Genomic DNA, 22,351 nt, shown 5'->3' with positions numbered 1-22,351 from the left:
TATTTTTTTAATAAACAAAATGTTAAGAAATTTAAAGCTAGTAATAGTGAATATGTAGTACTCTACACTATTATTATAAGAGGTATAATGTTCTCTCCACTATAGTGGTGTAGAGTATAAACTTTAACAAAATTCTTGTACTTACGCAATGACTTGTACTTACTCAACAACTTACATTTTAATGACTACCTCATTCCGCCTGCGTTACTTTTAAGTAGTTTTATAATTACTTTCATATAATCATATGTACAATCTCTGTATATGAACTTAAATTTTTGTATATGGCTGACGTCGCTCTATTTACAAGAATATTGCTCAAGTACTCGGTCTATCTAATCTATACCAATTGCAGTCCCGTTGCGGAATGTCCTGTAATCTTCAGACCATATCGAAAGCCATCCTCGACAATATTCTCAACCACTATGTTCTGATTTTCTCTGTTCGGCAACAGCAGCTGGAGACGTATTCGGTAGACCGAAGTACGATCTACATCAATAATACACATTTACACGGGTGTGTGAGTGAAGTCCTGCACACCCCTGACTTAATCTATATGATGTTCTAGTGATATCACCTGTGTCGGGTTCTGTTGAGACTGTACCGTACATTCTCCTCCCGTAATTTGGGATTCAATCACAACCACTACCTGTACCCCATTCGGACCTCACCAAACTATCAGGTACATAAAAATTCTGCGGACTACTGATTCCCGTAGTCGCAGATAAGCAGAGATTAGACCAAATCGCTCGTAAAAAACAGCGGCGACTCATTTGACTCCTCCCCTTTCTAGTCCCGGTAGCATATCTATTCTTCTCACATTGAGGTAAGAGCGGTTCATAATTGTAACATTCCCCGGAGAAAATTTTAAACAACCAAGTTAGAGTGCTATATTCGGCTGAGCCGAATCTTAAATACCCTCCACCAGCTACTTTTACATTAATACTTTTCTAATTTATCAAATATTTATAGAAATAACTTAAACTTAAACAACCTAAATCTATTACAATTCCAAGATTTATTGAACATTACAAACCCCATTTTCTTTTATATTTTTATAGCGCTTAGCAATATTTAGTAATTTGGATGTATGCATGTGTATGAAAGGATTTTCAAAATACATATATATATAATTTTGTTCTACACAAATTGATAATGCAACTAGTTAAATACGGTTAAAGCGCTTTTAGGGGCAGGACCTAGTATGGGAGATATGACCAATTATAGACCGATCGAAAAAAATTCTTTAAGTAAAATTTCTGTACATAAAAGCTATATTTCAGTAAAATTTTGTACCTATATCGTAATTTAGTAATAAGTATAGTGTGTTTAAGTGATTTTCTGAAGGGAACCTTGTATGGGACCGAGCACATGTTATGAACCGATCGTGAAAAAATCTTGAAATAGAATTTTTGTATACAAAACTAATATTTGTGCCAAATTTTGTATCAATAGCTTTATTTGGTAATGAGTAATGTGCGTTTAAGAGATTTTTGTATAAGAAACTTGTATGGGAGCTATGACCAATTATGTATATAAAGTTGAAGTTAGTGATTTTCGGGAGAGAAACTTGTATGTGAGCTATGACCAGTTATGGACCGATCGTAAATTCATTTTATAGTAATATTTCTGTGCATATTTCTCAGTAATATTTTCGTGCATATAAGCAATACTTGCACCAAATTTCATATGGATATCTTAATTTAGTAATGAGTTATGCGCGTTTAAGTGATTTTCGGGAGGGGACCTTGTATGGGAGCTATGTCGAATTATGGACCGATGCAAAAAATTTTTTCTCTAAATGAATTCTATTGATATAAGACTATAATTTGCAAAATTTTGTGAAGATATCAACATTATGGCGGAAGTTATTAACAAAAAACCCATTTTCTGGGAATATGTACTTTTGTATGGGAGGTAAATGAAATTGTGGACCGATTCTAGTAATTTTCAGCAGGGATCAAGATCTTATATAGAAACGAATGTATGGTGATTTCCATGGAATTATCTTGCATAGTTTTCGAGAAAATTACATCAGAATGTGTAAAAAATGCTTATTTTTTTCCGAGGTTGTTTTAAATTTTGATTCATAACTTTTCCCGGTGTGAACCGATTTTGCCCATTTTCAATACCAAACAACTTAGGGAAATGAAGAACATTTCGGGTGAATTTGGTTAAATTCTATTGCTTCGTTTTATCGTGAGCGTGTTTTACACAGACAGACGGACAGACGGACATAGCTAAATCGACTCAGGATTTGATAAGGACCCAGAATATATATACTTTGTTGGGTCTCAGATGAATATTTCTTGGTGTTACACACGGAATGACAAAGTTATATATACCCTCTATCACCACTGATGGTGGTGGAGGGTATAAAAACTTCCTAATCAGAAATTGTCTGTAGAGGGGATGAGGTTCCATCATTTTAATGCATTCCTCGACAAGTGATCGTGTAGCCACATCAAATATATGGAATCTGTTGAGATGCCAAAGCTCCTTAAGATTATCCGAAATATTATATAAGGCTTTATCGAAAATTCTTTTTTCACGATTGAAATGTCACAGCTCCCCGAAGGAACTGCAGCTATAACCTGTTTATGACAAGCCCTGTGGTTGAGAGAGGTTCATGTCTTGCCCGATATGAACTAATAAGGTCAGCCCCCAGTCCAAACTCCTTCAGTTTAATGTTTCATATGTGAATTCTGATTAGTGTCAGTCTTCATCATTTGATGATGTATTTCTAATTATATTCTAAAGTCTTGTTTTTCCAATCTGTCTTACCTCTTTTCCTTACGGTTTCATGGGATATCTTCTGAATCTCTTAATACTAAATTGGTGATTTCTATACCGACTCCATGATAATCTGACACTCTTAGCTAATAGAAGCATGTCATGTGAAGTGGCTTTGATGTCCTATGATCGTTCAAATTCAGATATTTAAACTTCACATATGCAAATGAAGAAACTGAAATTTTATTAAAAAAAAATCATATCATCTTTGATGCAAAAACCATTAAAAATTAGAAGTCAGATTGTTTTCTCTATGTCTATTAAAGCATATATTTTCCAGGTAAATAAACTCTGATACACATTTTATTCAAGTTCTATAAAATAAATTAACTTTCCTTCACTTCTTTCATATAAATAGCATAAAATTATCAAGATAAAGATTTTATTTTTAATTCTTTGCGCTTTAACACTACAAGAAAAAAAAATGTTGTTGACGCAGGTGTAATAATTTGAACTTATCTTAATCAGGATATCCTTTTTAATTTCTAAAGAAAAACCCAAATGAACACAAACAAAAAAGGACAAATAAAATTTACTATTGTAAGTACTTTATCAGGCTATGACAAAGATACAAAGAAATAAAATATACTTACAACAAGCAACAGCAGCAGCAGTGATAATTTAGCAACAACAACAAAATTTATAAGAATTAAAAAGTCTAGATAAGAGTGATAAGGTTTTAATAAACCGTCGCAAAAAAACGAAAAGAAATAAAGGGCAAATTTAAGAGGAAATTATGGAAATATTAAAAGTAATCTACAGAGGAGGGGAAATAAATTTAAAAGTTTTTAAAGAAATAAAGCGAAATATTTAAAACTGTTTGTACTTTTTTTTTCGCTGCGTATGTGTATTTTTTATTTATAGCAAAAATCCTGCCTCCAGTACGTATGATTGTTATTTATTTAAATTTATTTTTTTTCGTCTTAAAATTTAAATTGTGTTGATTTAATTTTTTTATATTTTTAAAATGGAATCACTTGAATGAAATTATTTAAATTCCTTAAAATTACATATTTGTCCATAAAGCCAAAATAAAAAAATATAAATAAATTCCAAACGGAAAAGAAATGTTAACCATGATAAACATTTTATAAAAAAACTAGTCACCAACATACTACGTTCAAAGCATATGCATGTATGCGTGTGTGTGTAGTAATGTCACCAACTTTTAAATAGTTATATGTAAATGTATTTCAATTTAAAGAGTGACAAAAATAACTTCTACAAAATATTTTTTATGTGTTTTATGTACATGGTTATCAGACTTCATGAACAATTCTTTGTGATTATATTTGAGACTCTACAATCTACTGTGCATCATTTTAGTTCATCTCGATCACTTTATAATAAGGCAAACATTATCGTAAAACTACCTTCATGTAGATAACGTTAGTACCGTTGAGGTCTTTTTTAACAACTGGGTGGACTACGCAGCAAACTCTACTCCAACGATGTCAAGTGCAAGATCTCGACCACAGTCGCGCTGCCAAGTCTCTGAGTTCAGAAACCGCACCATGAGACGTATTTTGTAGATCATACATACATATAACAAGACTCTTCAGCAAATGAAAGATGTGAATCGAAATGAAAAAAGCATCAAAGTTAACCTCAATGAATTCCGCGACTAGAAGAAGCACTTGTTCTTCTTATCGCCATCAGCGCTCAGATTCTTAACAATTTTCTATTGAAAAAGTTGCTCAGATTCGGAATAATTTTCTATTGAAAATGTTGCTCAGATTCTGGACAATTTTCTATAGAAAGAGTTGCTCAGATCCTGAACAGTTTTCTATTGACAAAGTTGCTCAGATCCTGAACAATTTTCTATTGAAAAAGTTGCTCAGATTCTGAACAATTTTCTATAGAAAAAGTTGCTCAGACTCTAACAAATTTTCTATAGAAAATGTTTCTCAGATTCTGAACAATTTTCTATGGAAAAAATATCTCAGATTGTGAACAGTTTTCCATAGAAAAAGTTGTTCAGATTCGAAAAAATTCTCAAGTTGTTTAAGTTTTTAAAAATTTTCTATAAAAAAGTTGCTTAGAAAAGTTGCATTGTGAACTATTTTCGATAGCAAACGTTGCTTAGATTCTGGACAATATTCTACAGAAAAAGTGGCTTATATTCTGTACAATTTCCTAAAAAAAAGTTGCATAGGTTCTGAACAATTTTCTATTAAACAATTTTCTATAGGAACAAATTTTAACAATCTTCTATAGAAAAAATTGCTCAGACTCTGAATAATTTTCTATAGAAAAAGTAGCACAGATTCTGAAAAAGTTTCTACCAAAAAGGTTGCTCAGATACTGAACAATATTCTTTCGAAAAAGTTATTCAGATTCTGAACAATTTTCTTTGGGAAAAAGTTGCTCAAATTTTTTTTATAGAAAAAATTGCTTAGATTCTGAAATATTTTCTATAACAAAAGTTACTCAGATTCTGAACAATTTTCTGTTGAAAAAGTTGCTCAGATTCTGAACAATTTTCTATTGAAAAAGTTTCTCAGATTCTGAACCCTTTTCTATTTAAAAAATTGCTCAGATTCTGGACAATTTTCTATAGAAAAAGTTGCTCAGATTCTGGACAATTTTCTATAGAAAAAATTGCTCAGATTCTGAATAATTCTTTATAGAAAAAGTTGCTCAGATTCTGGACAATTTTCTATAGAAAAAGTTGCTCAGATCCTGAACAATTTTCTATTCAAAAAGTTGCTCAGATTCTGAACAATTTTCTATAGAAAAAGTTGCTCAGATTTTGAACAATTTTCTATAGAAAAAGTTGCTAAGATTTTGAACAATTTTCTATAGAAAAAGTTGCTCAGATTCTGAACAGTTACAACAATATTACATTAATTTCCCGCGATTTATTTCGTCTATAAAGCTATTGTAACTCCTGAGATTTCAGGAATCAATCAGTCTTTCAGACAATCATCATTTGTTTGAAGTATTCTCTATTACACTATAATATTCGCTAAGGAATGAGAACAAGGCCATACTGTACTAAAAAGGAATGTTTTTTTTGTATTCTACATTCCAAAAGTTCTTATTGTTGTTTAGACTTTCTTGCTTTCTATATCTCTATAATATTTAATTTTTATTTTTTCTTGTATAATACATATTTGTAAAATTTTCTGTAAAAACAAACAGCATGTTTTTTAAAACGCAATTTACCATCAAGTATATGAAGAGAACTAAAAAAAGGGAAAAAAGAAAAGCGGTAGAAAAAAGTCAACATATTTGTCGTTCTACATACATAGTACATTCTAAATGTATGAAAAGGAATGGCAAGAAAGGCAACAAAAACGACAAAAACGACAAAAAAGAAATGCGAGCCCCCTGAGGAAGAGTTTTCATGCAGTTTTACTTTTAGCTGTAAATTGAGTATATGTATGTATTAGTGTTGTCATGATTTGACAATTTCTTTCGATGTAAAAGAATCTCAGTTGAGAGAAGAACAAAAACGTATGAAACACAGCAATAAAACTTTTAAGACAAAGCTTTCTAAACAATGTTGGTTGAATATTATTGTTGTTAGCCTTTGAGTGAGTAAATATGTGCATACGCATGTGTGTGTGTGTGAGTATTTTATTTCTTCATATTTTTTTGGCAACACACACTCTTCAACAAAACAATAATGGTTTAACAAAAATATTTGTGTTTTGTTGTTATGAATGGCTTTTACTTTTCCTTGTTTGTTTATATGTTGTTGTTTACTTATAGTAACACAAATACACACTTACACTCATTGTGACTCACACACTCTTACGCACTGTGTTTGACCCTCAAAGTTAAAATGTCCCCAAGGATCATAAGAGCGTAAATAACACAGCAACAACTATGAAAAAAGGAACAAAGAATAAAAAACAAACTGTCAACAATCTTGTGTAACAATAAAGAAAATTTTATATAAAAACCCAACAACAAAAAACAATACAATTGTTATAAATTTTTGAATATCCTTGCATACATGGGACTGTTTCATTGGCAATGAAATTTCATTAACATTAATTGTAATCAGGATTTATTTGAAACAATGAAATCATTTCTAATCAAATCGTTTAACTTGAGTTATACGAAGGTCGTAATATGTTTTGTTTATTTAAGGAAGAAGAGGAACTTGACTGGCTATGGCTAGTGTGCTTCGCTACCCTTAAAGTAATGTAATTAAAAAAAAAAACATTTACAATTTCATATGTATTTACTTTAGTTTTAAATTCATATGAGAGGTGCAACACCCGCTATTGGTAAACCGCTAATTTATTAGCCAAAATTTTACATGGTTGTCAAAAATATTAATGGAAAAATACGATTTTTTGTCTTTAATTCATATAGGAAGTGCCACGCCCTACTGCTATAGTCCGGCCATATGCCCCAAAATTTTTCATATGGATTTGAATGTTGCTCTGATGGTTTCCTAGAAATAAAATTTTTATATTTTTTTCATGAGGGAGCTGCCACGTCCTCCATTTTCCGAAATATATTGCGTTAATAGTTTCTTTATGGGAGGTGTCACTATAGCCAGTCCGTCCATTTTGTCCGCGAACGGTAATATGAATTTCAAAATAGTTAGTTTGGTAGTTAGATAGTTAGTTAGTTAGTTAGTTAGTTAGTTAGTTAGTTAGTTAGTTAGTTAGTTAGTTAGTTAGTTAGTTAGTTAGTTAGTTAGTTAGTTAGTTAGTAGTTAGTTAGTTAGTTAGTTAGTTAGTTAGTTAGTTAGTTAGTTAGTTAGTTAGTTAGTTAGTTAGTTAGTTAGTTAGTTAGTTAGTTAGTTAGTTAGTTAGTTAGTTAGTTAGTTAGTTAGTTAGTTAGTTAGTTAGTTAGTTAGTTAGTTAGTTAGTTAGTTAGTTAGTTAGTTAGTTAGTTAGTTAGTAGTTAGTTAGTTAGTTAGTTAGTTAGTTAGTTAGTTAGTTAGTTAGTTAGTTAGTTAGTTAGTTAGTTAGTTAGTTAGTTAGTTAGTTAGTTAGTTAGTTAGTTAGTTAGTTAGTTAGTTAGTTAGTTAGTTAGTTAGTTAGTTAGTTAGTTAGTTAGTTAGTTAGTTAGTTAGTAGTTAGTTAGTTAGTTAGTTAGTTAGTTAGTTAGTTAGTTAGTTAGTTAGTTAGTTAGTTAGTTAGTTAGTTAGTTAGTTAGTTAGTTAGTTAGTTAGTTAGTAGTTACTTATTTAACTTCACCTATAAGCGTAGTAAGTTATTACATCCAACGGCATCGCCCTGTTAACATAATGCGCTAACTCTAAAATCTTATAGGTCGATTACAAAAATTTGCTACTCCCTTCTGTGAAAAATTATGAAATGAAAATTTATCGACTTAGAAAACAATATGCTTATTATTGCACGACTACAAAGAGAAAAAAGGGTTAAATGTTGTCAATTGTTTTGAGTATATTGCCTAAACTTAAAATGTATACGAATGAATATCTATCTATATTAAAGTTATATCTTTTTTATTCATTTTTAGCAAATGTCTTTCTATATTCATTTGAAAGATAACAATAATAATTATATGTTCATGTAAATGAAAATTTTTCATTTTCTCTTCATTCTCAAAGATACATACATAGATTTCGGAAAATTTATCATTTCATAATTTGGGTTTCATTATGTCAGGTTTTGACATTGTTTGAAGAATTAACTAAATCTAATTCTAACTATAAAAGTATCTCAGATACACAGATATTTGTATTTAATTAATATGGTAGGTGCCAAATCCCATATTAAAATTTTCTAGCTACACGTTTTTTTTTTGCTTAATTAATGTGGAAGGTACCACGACTAGTAGTCCCCAAGAGTTCACATGGAAGTCAACGTTGTTCCTGAGGATTTTGGCTCTAATAATATCCCAGATATACAAATTTTTGTATTTAATTCATATGGGAGCTTCCCAGTCCTCCTAATGAAATTCCCTTCAGTTCATGTCTTAAATTTTCATGTTGATTCTCAAACGTTTATATTTTCTCAGATATACAAATTTACTATTTTCTTTTTGCAGTAGGTGTAACGCCCATAACTCCGTGAGTTTATATGAATGTCAAAGTTGTCGTTTCTGAGATATGTGACTTTTAATACTTACGTATTACTTATGTAGGTGTGGCACCTCGGAAACTTTAAATTTTGAAATTAAAATTAGCCTATAGTGGGATCCTGAGAAAATTTGAGAACCCAGGATTTTAGTATTTACTTTATATGTTAGGTGCCCCACCCACTTTTGCAGTTCCGCCCATTTTATTCCAAAATATTCATATTTCAACTAAAATAACTTATACATAATTTGGGAACTCTCGCTTTTGGAGCTTTCGAGATGTATTCATTTTGGTATTGGCTGTCAATAGTAGACGGGGAATATGCTAGGCCTACTACTGCTAGTTCAGCCATTTTTTACTCTTTAATCTTTATGTAAATGTCAAATTTTTCTGTGCAAAATTTCAAGACTCTAGATGATGTAGTTTCGCAAATATACGACTATCAATACTTTTTTATTAAGGTGGGCGTGGCATCTTGCCATAGTTCCTTATTTAATTCGAAACAGAGTGCTGTGGATGCTTACTTATTTAAATCTTCTAAACTATAACAAATTTAAACACGATACTTACCCTACAGGGTCCTATTAATTCATCTATACAAAACAAAACTCATTTCCAATTATTTCTTTCGTATAAAAATTTTATTTTTTTTATTATAATTTATATTTTGAAATTGTATCCTTTTCTGTTGTTTATGTTTTTTTTTCGTTTAAAATATTTGATTAAAAATGACACTGAAACATTATAAAATCTTATTTAATACGATTAGATTTTTAAAAAGTTTTTTTTTTTTCTCTTTATATCATTTTTCGTTTGTTTGGTTTTCAATGTAATTTATTAATATCGATAATTTTATGCATAATTATTAACAAAAATAGGATTTTGTATTTAAATAAAGTTACAAAAAACAAATTTAAATTTATTTCTGTGTTTTTTTTTAGATCGTAAAATGGCAGTTAATTTTTTTTAGCAAATTATAAAAACAGTTTTAGAGAAAAAATGTTGCAGTTTTTATAGTAAATATTAAATTATAACTTTTTTTGTTTGTTAATAGTTTATAAATTAATACTTAATAATTAATTATGTACAATAATCATGTTCGTTTTTTATTAGGAATCAAGTATAAAAAGTCATTTAAATTATTAAAGTTTTAATTAAAATTTAATTTTTATAAATAGTATAAATATTTTTAAAATACTGTGACTATTAATTATTGATTTTAATTCATAGAGTTTTATTTAATTGATTAAATCTGCTTAAATATTAATACTTTGGACGAGTGTTTTTTTGTCGGTTTTCAATAATTTTTTTTTGATTTGCTTGGTTTTATTACATTTAATATTATTTACATGTTTATTTTTTATTTATTTTTTATAAACTAAACAAAAAAACCTTAAATTTTAATTAATAAATTCTTTGTTCGTTTATTCCACTGTATTGGCAATAGAAATTGTTTTGTATCCTTTTTGTTGTAATATTATTTTCAAATTAAATTAGTTCGTCTTGTTCGTTTTCCTTCTGTGAAAATTGAAATGATTTGGATTCTTTATCATTGTAGTTTATCTTTTGTTTTGTAATAATCATAAAATTTTATTTTTATTATTATTGTTTGTCGAATTGTTACAACAATTACAATTAGTTTCTTTTTTTTCTTACTAGATTATTTTTGTATTTCTTTAGATATTTTGTATATTTCTAATATAATTTTCCTTTAGCCCGTATAAATTTCTATTTGTTAATGTGCGTTTCCTTTGGAAACTGTGACACAACACAAGCCCTCGGAAAAATAAAACTTTGTGTGTGTTAATGTGTGTTTGGAATCCTCATTAAATGCTTAAAATATTTGTTTTAGTTTGTCTTGTAGAAAAGGAAGTTAGGTTTTTATATATCTTTTTTATTCTTTTGCAAAGGAAACTTGTGAAACTAGGTGGCATTGGCATACTTTTTTTTTTTTTTTAATTGTAGGCTTAATTAGAATATTTATATATTTACAAAATTAGTTTAGTTTGTGATAGTTTTATGGAGCAACTACAATATATACTCATTTGTAATGATTACATATTAATTTGATTTAAAATTGCCAAGAAATATATTTCTATTCCAAATTAAAGATTTTTGACAGATTAGAGATTATTATGCTATCGAATCTGTAAATAAGTGATGTCGTTATAATACTATATTTCCAATATCCATACTTTTGAATATTCCCTAGGAAATACTCTTTTAAATGAAATGATTGAATACAAATGAGTCTCATACTAATATAAGATTCATTAAATTGAACACGGTTTTGATTAAGAGAATTACAATTGTGATCGTAATGATTAATTTGTATAATTGTATTAACAAACAAGTTAGAGTGCTATATTCGGCTATGCCGAATTTTAAATACCCTCCACCAGCAAGCTACTTTTTATTGAAACCCATCTAACTATCTAATTTTTAGATAACTCGCCAAAATTTTTGTCGAACTAATTTTGATTAGGTCCAGAAAAATTTAGAATGATTTATTTATACACAGAACATACTTATGTCGAATTTTATCCGGATAAAATAATTTAATAACAAATTAGGTGGTATTAAGTGATTTTCAAAAGTTAACCTTAAATATATGCGTTTAAGTGATTTTCGGAAGTGGACCTTATATGGGAGCTATGACCAATTATGGGCCTATCCAGAAAATTCGTAGAGTGATTCATGTTTAGGCAAAACATATTTGTGTCGAATTTTATCATGATAGCTTTACTTGACATTGAAATATGTGCTTTTAAGTGATTTTCGGAAGTGGGCCTTATATGGGATCTATGACCAATTATGGGCCGATCCGTAAAAAATTTTGTAGAGAGATTTGTATGTATACAAAACAGATTTGTGTCGAATTTTATCAAAATAGCTTTACAATTAAATGAAATATATGCGTTTACGTGATTTTCGGAAGTCGACCTTATATGGGAGCTATGACCAATTATGGGTCTATCCGGAAAAAATTTCCTAGAGTGATTTATATTTAGACTAAACATATTTGTGTCGAATTTCATCAAAATAGCTTTCTTTGACAATGAAATATGAGCTTTTAAATGATTTTCGGAAGTGGGCCTTATATGGGAGCTATGACCAATAATGGACCGATCCGTAAAAAATTTGGTAGAATGATTTGTATGTACACAAAACATATCCATTTCGATTTTTATCATAATAGCTTTATTCATCAATGAAATATGTGCGTTTAGGTGATTTTCGGAAGTGGACCTTATATGGGAGCTATGACCAATTGTGGACCGACTGAGATCTACGTTAGTAGTATGATTTCTGTTCATATTATATTTGTATGTACAAAATTTGGTGTTGATACCGATATATTTGATTGAGTTATTAACGATAAACTAATTTCCGGGAATATATACCCTTGTATGGGGACTATGGGAAATATTGGATCGATTGTAAAGATTTTGAACATAATTGATCACTGCTCCAAAAAAATAAAGTGTGACAAAATTCATCGCAATATCTTTGGTAGTTTCTGAGAAAACTTCAAAAGAATTAGGAAAAAAACGTAATTTTTTTCGAGGTAGTCTGAAATTTTTACTCATAACTTTTTACGTTGTGAACCGATTTTGCTTATTTTCAATACCAAACTGCTTAGAATAATAATAAATATTTTGGGTGAATTTGGTAGATTTCCTTTAGTTAGTGTTTTACACAGACAGACAGACAGACAGACAGACGGACATAGCTAAATCGACTCAGAATTTCATAAGAACCCAGAATATATGTTGGGTCTTAGATGAATATTTCTTGATGTTACACACGGAACGACAAACTTATATATACCCTCTATCACCACTAATGGTGGTGGAGGGTATAAAAACGTTGTAGCCCCAATGAACCTGTTTTTTCGGAGTGATAAATGGTACATTTGTCTTGAGGCATCGATCTCCGATGATCTCATTATACTATCTAACTTATTAGAAAACAATGGATAATATTGCAGTTTTTTGGAAAGGAAAATGTTGATTTTGATAAAGCAATAATATCAAAAATGGACCTTTGGTTCAGCCCTTTTATTTACCATAACCAGTTGAGAGATTTGTCTTAAAGCAGTGATCTCCGATGATCTCGTTATACTATGTAACTTATTAGAAAACAATGGATAACATTGCAGTTTATTGGAAAGTATAATGTTGAATTTGATTAAGCAATAGGATCAAAAATGGACCTTCGGATCAGCCCTTTTTGTTTATCATAAGCATTTGAGTTCAAATATAAGGCTTAGATAATATGTTAAAGATATCCCTAGGCTCTAGAACTGAATCACCGTCCAATCTTATCGTAGATATACATGGAACGATATGAGTTTAGCTTTTAGTAAATTATTTCTACAATATTCTAAGGACTCCTTTTGGAAGCGTGTGTCAAGAAAAACAAGATTAAGATTACCGATGATCTCGCAAAGCTAGGCAACTTATCCCGAGTACATGAAAACGTTCAAATTGAACTGTGGCATAATAACCTAAACCATATTTTTACCTATCATTTTGCCTAAATCAGAGTTAAGGTTACATATATAATGATCTACAACACAGTCCTCTTTTGGTTGTACAACTTTGAGCAAATGTCGCTTTATGACGCCTCGCTGTTGGAATCTTAGAGTTTGAGGGAAGGAAATGAAACTGGAACTAAATTTACTGTCGTAGGGTAAGAGACTTTTGATAAATTTATGAATTTGTTAAAGAAATATTCGTTCATTGAAGTTTTGTCCAAGCGAAGTTCCTACGAAATTTTGATTGTACAACTTTGATCAAATTGGGCTTTATGAGGCCTCGCTGTTGGAATGTCAGAGTTTGAGTGAAGATAACCATCACATTATAGAAACAAGTACGAAATTATTTACGTCTACATCAGTTATTTATTCGGAATATCATAGTGATATTAGTGTTTCTAAGTGAATTTCGACCATCAAGTCATAAAGTAAACAGTGGCATTGATCCAGGCGACATGTGGTTTCAACAACAAGAGATGATCACCTCTTTATAATGAAAAATGGATCTGTTTTGAGCTCTTTAAGCGGAAAAGGGAAATAAACCGATTCAAAATAATCATTCGGATAATGTTAAGCCGCAAAACATTTTCAGATTTATATATCCTAGGATAAGTATCGAGTTACAATTCCATGTGGATATATTGATCCGCTTAGTATAATTTCAGGAGTTTCCGTCATGTTATGAAAATTGTCATGCAGCAATGATTTCCGCAAAAGGTTATTAAGAAATGTTAGATCGGAAAGATAATATATTTTATATTTTAAATATCCATCTCATACTTATATTCTTAGAAATATTATCATATGAGTTTCAATTAAGAACGAGATTCTTAGTCAAATTTGACTTACAATCTCCAAAAAGTGGAAGTAAGTTGTATTCTAGCTGACAGACACAATTTAAAACAGAACTACTTACTCAACTAACTCTTTGTAAGCAAGCATGGTAAGTAATTGCCTCCAATAACATGACTGTCTTAAAATAATGAGTCAAAATACCAATGAGTATGTAGTGAAAACTGGTTCTATTAGTTTTCTCATTACTTATTGCTTTTCAATGTAAACTTTTCCTGGGCTATTTCGAAATGATTACAGGGCAACTTTCGTAGTGGTAATGTAGTAGTTCTGGAATGAAAGTATTTTATTATTTTTTGTTGGACTTAACCTGAGCAGATGGAGATAAAATTTTCGAATGAGCTGTCATCTACTATCTGGGTTTTAGGTGCTGGTTTAAGAGACAATTTATGATTTAGTACCGGCATCATTACAGTTTCGATTAAACTTTACATTAAGATAATTTTTTTAACAATTTTAATTATCGATAAAATTTTGTTCTGAAATAAGTACATTTGTATACATATCTACTCTGTTTGAATTTATTTCACTTTTACTTTTTATACAATTTCAACTAATTGAATCTTTAGCTTTTCGTTTTCTTAAATTCTTAGCTTTTTACATAAAACACATTAAAGTTTTTTTTTTTTGTTAATTGGCAGCAACAAGCTTATAAATTAATTATTTAAATACAACCTTTGTTTTAAACCGTTTTTTTTTTTGTTATATTTCTTACATTTTGCACAGCATTGAAATGTTTGCTTTTTTACCATAAATTCCAAGTTTTTAGAAAACATAATATTTTAGCAAGTTTTATTAAGTAAAATGTATGATTTCATTTAGTTTAAACATTTATTTTAATAGAAAAACTAAAAATGGAAGAGAAAAGACAGACACAACAAACCTGTAACATTTCGAAACCAGGTTTATTTTGTTTTTAAATTAAAATGTTTTCTTCACACAGTTGTTGGTTTTATTTCTAGAATTTTTTGTTTGTTGATTGCTAATATGTTTCCGGAGAAAAGTGCCTTGAAAAACATTTTTATTTTTTTTTTCTTAATTTTGGTGTTTTTTTCCAGTTTCTGTTGCCTTTAGAAGAAAAAATCCTAAATAAATATTTATTTTATTTTTTTTCTCATTTTTTTTGTACATGAAATGTATTTCCGTTTGTCTGACTGTTTGTCCAGGGTACAAGTAAGTATTTAATATTTATTTGAATTAAATTTTGTTTTTCATGCTCTGCTTTAGTCTCAAATTTACTGCTTTTGATGTTGTTGCAGCCATCTTTTACAAAATACTGTTGGTGGTGGTACAACTGAAGCTGCTGCGTCTGAGGAGGAGGAGGTAACTGGTGTTGTTGTTGCTGTTGCTGGTATTGCTGAGGCAGTTACTATAAAACCAGCTGCTGTTGATGTTGGCATTATATCATTATGATGCTGTTGTTGTTGTTGCTGCTGCTGGTGGTGGTGATGGTGTTCCATCAAGGGTATACTGATGGTAGCCACCTGTAGGGGCATTTGGCTGGCGTTGTAGTGTAGTAGAGGTGGCGGTTTAGGTGGTGGCAACACTAATTGTTGTGCCGGTATTTGTTGCTGCTGTTGCAAATTAAATTTCATTAATTCTCACAATTCCGTACTCATTTCACCTACGATTGTGCTCTACACAAGTAATATATATCAATGGAAAAGAAAGAAAAAAGTTTTTTATTTTAATAAATAATTTAAATGAATTTCTATTAAATTTTAAATTCAATCCATTAAAAAAAAAAGAAATGAAAAAAATAATCAGTAATGTTATTAGTTAAATGTATTTATGTAATTATTTTACTTTGTTTAATAATAAAGCAGTTTTTTTTGGAAAAATTATTATATTTTTTTTATCAGGGCAACCAAAAGACAAATTTTAGCATTTTATACTCATGTTATTTTCTATAACATTATTCTGGTTAACCTGATTATTACTATTAATATATTTCTGTGAATTTTATATCATTGTTTAACTGGAGAGTGTGTGTTACATATGTGCGTGTATGGTTCTACTAAGCGTATGATGAATATAAATTAAATATGATTTTTGATATAATAAAAGCAAATAAGTGTATAATTACAAAATTTAAATGTAATAAAAAAAAAATAAGCAGTTTATTTTATTCATAATTATTGTAAAGTCAAAGTAACTAAATATTATAAAAGCTTTAAATGTTTTAAATTTATTATGGAAATTTCAATACATTGTATTGTCAAATCAATTATTTATTAACAATGGTAATATTATTAATATTTAAAAGCGTAAACCTGTAAAGAAAAAATAAAAATTCGTAGAATTAAGTAAATTTTTTCTCTATATTGTTGATCGAAGTATAGATGAAGCGGCTTTGGATTCCAAAATATGATACAACAAATTATGTATATTTTTCTCATTGGGACCATACTGTTAGCAGTTTGAAGTTTTTTTAGAACTCGAAAAATTGCACAATAGTTATCGATAATTTCTCAATTTAAAAATGTTTGTCTTAACGCTTAAAATGCCATCAGATAATCTGTGGTTGGTTCGATTACAGATCAAGTAAAATTCAATGCAAATGTCGTGATAATGGTAACAGAGAAAAGGAAATAGTAAATATAAAATATTAAACTGTTGTTGTTTATAAACTAGAGGTAAATATATATCTTTTTGGATTTAAAAGTAGTTCGAGGTAAAAAAAACACAGAAAGCTATCAAACTATCTATGAGACAAATTTTCACTTATTCGAGATATTGAAATGGTCTACTGATTACTCTAAGGACTATTCTACTAGTCTGTTGACAAATCAGACTTATCTACTGATTAGCCTATTGACTAGTCTATATAGTAGTCATTGATTAGTTTATAGAATAGTAGTTAAATAGTTGGTGAAGTAGTCTATTAACTAGAAAATTAACTTGTTTACGGCCTAGTCCATGGTCTATTCTAGGGACTAGTCCATGGACTATTCTAGGGCCTAGTCTGTGGACTATTCTAGGGCCTAGTCTGTGGACTAGTCTAGGTCCTAGACTATGAACTAATCAACTGACTGACTGATTAGTCTGTGGACAAGTCTGCAGACTAATCTATGGACTAGTCTACCAATTAATCTATGGTCTAGTCTAAAGACTAGTCTATGAAATAGTCTATTGATTAGTTGACGGAATAGTCTACTGATTATTTGGTGGACTAGTATACTGAAGAGTCTATGGACTAATCGTTTCTACTAGCCTATGTATTAGTCTACTGACTCTGGATTAGTCTTTGGACGAGTCTACTGATTAGTCTATATACTAGTCCACAGACCACATATACAAGACGAGATGGCTCAAATCGACGGCGGCTGGCCGCCGGTAATATTTAGCAAGCCACGCCGCCGCCGACTTATTTCGGTTCAAAAGCTACGCCGGATTAAACGTAGCCGCTGATAAAGATTGGAATCGCACATGTATTTCAGAAAATAATTTCACCAATTTAAACGGAGTTGCCACTATTTTAAATTCTTATGGCAAATTCAAAAGAGTGGCCACTCAATATTGTGCTAATATTAAAATAGTGGAAACTACTATAAATATAAATTTTCTGCAGAAAAAAGTTATATAGAGACAGGTTTCTATATAACAGACTATTATACAGAGATTTTTCAATATAATAAACGCTTATAAGGTCAATTTACCTGAAGAAAAAGTTAAATTGAGCCGACAATTTAGCCGCCGCCGATATTTTCTATAGTATCTCTGCTACAGACTTATCTATTGATTAGTGTTATCTATTATGGCTATTGATTGGTCTATAGACAAGTCTACTGCCTAGTCTATATACTAGTCATTGATTAGTTGATAGAATAGTCTATTAAATAGTTGGTGAACTAATCTGACTAGAATATGGACTTGTATACGGCCTTGTCTATGAACTAGATAACTGACTGACTGATTAGTCTATGGACAAGTCTACAGACTGATCTATGGACTAGTCTGTAGACTAATCTATAAACTAGTCTAGGGACTAGTATATTGACTAGTCTATGTAATAGGCTATTTGATGGAATAGTCTATTGATTAGTTGGTGGACTAGTATACTGATGAGTCTATGAACTAGTCTACTGACTAGCCTATGGATTAGTCTACTGACTAGACTATGAAATAGTCTACGGCGTGATCTATGAATCAGTCTCTGGATTAATCTTTGGACTAGTCTACTGATAAGTCTATGTATATACTAGTCTACAGACTTATCTATTGATTAGTCTAGAGATTTATCTATGGATTAGTCTACTGACTAGTCTATTGATTAGTTGATGGAATAGTCTACTGAGTAGTCTATGGATTAGTCGTTTGGATTAGTGCATGGACTATTATACTGATTAGTCTAGATACTAGTCTACAGACTAATCTATGTACTAGTCTAATGACTGATCAATGGAATAGTCTACTGAGTAGTCTATTGACTAGTCGTTTGGATTAATCTTTGGACTCTAAATAGTAGTCTACTGACTAGTCTATAGACTAATCTATGACTAGTCCATGGACTACTGACTATTCTATGGAATAGTCTACTGATTAGTTGGTGGACTACTCTTTGGACTATTCTACCAACTAATTTATGGACTAGTCTACTGACTAGTCTATGGACTTTGGAATAGTGTGTGAATTATGGAATAGTCTATGAACTAGTCTACTGACAAGTCTAAGCACTAGTCTACTGTTTAGCCTATGTACTTGTCTATTGACTAGTCCACAGACTTATCTATGGACTAGTCTGCAGACTAATCTATAGACCAGTCTACTTGATTAGTTGGTGGACTAGTGCACAGACTATGGACTGGTCTAAGACTAATATATAGTTGGTGGGTGGTCTACTCATTAGATGGTGAACTAGTCTACTGATTTGTCTATGGACTAGTCCATAGCCCAGTCTACAACTTTGTACGACTTTCATGTTATGAAGTTCTCACTGGTTGCTTCAATCCGAGATTAAAATTGTTTTCTTGACTTTCTTTTCAAGGCTGAATATTCACCGTTTAGATATTCTAAACTGATATTACACTTTCCTTTCACTGGTCGAATTTTTTAAAGGTCTTGTTTAATTCATCTCAAGTTATATTATATGAATGAAAGGCATAAGAATAAAATGGCCAAATACTATAACTTGTTTAAAGAGGAACAGTGTTACCCTAAATAAACTTCATCTAAGTTTTTATTTTATGATTAAACGAAAAATTTTAAATTTTTATTTTATAAATATTTATGTATTTCCATAAAATGCAATGCTGATTCAAACCCCCTCCCCTCCCATTAGTTTCCACAAAACGTAACCGAATACAGACATTAATTCTATGAGTATATTAAAATAATGAATTCATAACGTATACTTCTTCCTATTCCTGCTAAACATCTTCACCGGCTGCTAACATTCCAAATTTGACAACATTTCAACAAATTGAGGAAACAAACGAAATAAATGGTAATATTTGGCAAAAAAAAAAAATCAAAAATTCCCCTTTATAAAATTTTAAAAATTACCAAAAAAAAAAAAAAAAGGAAAAAATCTAATATTCCCTCTTAATGTAGCACATACAAAGGAGCATACACATGGGAAGAGTATGGCTAAATCAAAAGTTATTTGACGAGTATAATGATTTGCTTCTTTCGACATTTAACAGAAGTTATGTAGCTGCTGTTTGACAAAACAGACAGCAAAAAGTATGAAATAATGATGCACGAAATAAATAAAAATTCAGTATTTGAATTCCAAAAAAAAAGGAAACACAAATTGTTTAAACGTAAAATGAAAGTAATAGTCTGGAACAGAATAAAAGTAGGAGTGTGAGCCAGCAAGTGTAAGCAGATACAATATTCTTTTTTTGGGGAATATTTGTATTTTAAAGAAAAGTAAATGTTTTCAACTCATAAATATTTTTTTTTTTTTTTTTTTTGGCAAAAAGAAACACACGTGTTGAAGTTTGTATGAGAAAAAAAAGAATATTTATTTCTCATTTTTATAAGACTCTGTTCATAATAATTTCCTGTTGGAAAGAAATATATGGAGTTTTTTTTGTTGAAATGGAGGGTGGAAACAGAAACAACTCTTCAGTGTTTGTCAGCCAACAGTCAAGCAGTCATTGAATCTTTTCTTTAACAAGTCATTTATGGTAGAAATTTAGTGTCTGTGTGTGTGTGTTTTCTTTTTCCATCATCATTTTCAATTTTTTTTTTTGAGCCATTAACAATAACAATTCATACATTATTTATTTTGATGTTTTATTTTTCGTTTCTTATGATTATTATTTTCGGTAAATTTTAAATTTCTGGAAATTCTGTTATAGGAGTATGAAGTAGATCATTTTATAGCTGGATTTTATATTTGAAATTTATACTTAGAACTGTTCATGTGTTGTTAGGTTTTATTTTGTAAATTGTGTTTGATTTTTTTTTTTTTTTGCCAGATATACCTGGTCTGAACTGTAAGAGTTTTCGTATTATGAATTTATTAATATATTTTATAAAAGATTTCATTTCAATTTATAAACCTGAAGAAAATGTAGTTCGAGATACGATTATATTAAACATAATTATGAACTTAAAAGCCCTATTCGGGGGTTTCAGTTATATGGGGGCTAGGTAAAATAATGGACCGATGTGAACCATTTTCTATAGGCTTCGTCTCTGGTATAATAGAAGATCATTTGGCAAATTTCATTGAATTATCTTAAAAATTGCGACCTGTTGTTTGTTTACAAGGTTTAACAAGCCCTAGTCGGGGGTTCAGTTGTATGGGGGCTAGGTGAAATAATGGACCGATCTTAACCATTTTCAATAGGCTTCATCACTGGGACAGTAGAAGATCATGTACCAAATTTCATTGAATTATCTTTAGTGCGACCTGTAGTTTGATTACAAGGTTTACATGGACGGACGGACATACGGACGAACAGACGGACAAACAGACGGACGGACAGACGGACGGACATAGTTAAATCGACCCAGAAAATTATTCTAAGCCTCCCCACTAAAGTGGAGTAGTAGGGTATAATAAGAAAATCTAAAACATGATTACACAGCAAATAATCCTCAATAACCATATTCCTCTAAGCGTATGATAAACATAAAAGTATTTTCTATTACTCATACGCCTGGTACAACTATATAAATATTCATAATTTTTGTCTAAATTATACAACAATTTAATAAATGAGAAAAAATCTTTTTTTTTTTTATTATTTATATAAAAATACACATTATCAAACTATCTTCAATTACGAATCTATTTGCCACATTGACAATAACAAAAGTACCCAATATTAAAGATGACAATCTGTCCAAAACGAAATTCTAAGTAAAATTTTCAAATAATAAGATTCTAAGAAATCAAAAAAAAAAAAACTATCAGCAAAATTGACACATAAACTAGATAATATTTGCAGAATAAAATCTGAAAAAAAATCTTTTAGTATAAAATTTACATATTAATATTCATGTGAAAATGGCAAAATATAAAGAAAATATTATATAGACTTAATAACGTTTTAGAAATAAAGACAACATTTTTATTTTTTTTCTGTACTTATGCTAAAACCAAACACATTGACCTTTTTTTTTCTACATAATGGAAAAAAGGTCTTATTATTTTGTTTTAATATAAAAAAAAACTAAATAAAATACTATTTTCTAAGATAAAATATAAACTGCTTAAATAAGCAAAATATCAAATATATTCAGTTTTTTCTTAATAGGATTTGAGTGCTTTACATATTAAAATTTTGCCATTTAAATATTATTTAAAATGGTAAAAAAGAAATAACAAATTTTAAAATTTAATGATGTTTAAAATTGGTTATTTGCAAATGTGACTGTGTCTGTCTTGGTTGTAAAATCTAAAGTTTATTTCAATTTGATATTTTCAATAATATTTTTATATTTTAATCTGTTAGAATACAAGTAGTTTAAAAGGGAGCTTATTTAAATATATTGGGGTGGTTCCGAAATAAAGTTAGCTGTTGCCACCTAAAAAGTTATTGACAGTCAGCATGTTCATTATCCCTGTATGAATGTAGTCCAATGCCACTCCCAAAATTCATTCTCTGTACTGGCGCTAATACGTTATTAAGGACGTAAGTGGTATCTCACTATACGAAATCTTTAGAACTCTTTTCATAAGCAATCTTTCAAATACA

General features: G+C 29.8%; 1 protein-coding gene across 7 annotated transcripts in view; it reads right to left on the bottom strand.

Annotated features, from left to right (window-relative positions):
- Nucleotides 1-15,518: 15,518 nt before the first annotated feature.
- The window catches only part of LOC119616373 (band 4.1-like protein 4), a 112,241-nt gene continuing 105,408 nt past the window's right edge, over nt 15,519-22,351 (bottom strand). For all 7 annotated transcript variants that reach the window (XM_037972730.1, XM_037972734.1, XM_037972732.1 and 4 more), the window contains one exon: nt 15,519-15,832. In XM_037972730.1, the coding sequence (XP_037828658.1) occupies nt 15,820-15,832 (13 nt within the window). In that variant the 3' untranslated portion in view covers nt 15,519-15,819. The remainder of the gene's footprint in view (nt 15,833-22,351) is intronic.

The sequence above is a fragment of the Lucilia sericata genome, unplaced genomic scaffold, assembly GCF_015586225.1.
Source record: "Lucilia sericata isolate MDLA Ls3-8-SP2 unplaced genomic scaffold, ASM1558622v1 Contig000069F_arrow, whole genome shotgun sequence".
NCBI classification, from domain to species: domain Eukaryota; kingdom Metazoa; phylum Arthropoda; class Insecta; order Diptera; family Calliphoridae; genus Lucilia; species Lucilia sericata.
The sequence above is the reverse complement of the archived record's forward strand: the minus strand, read 5'-3'. Positions and strand labels throughout refer to the sequence as shown.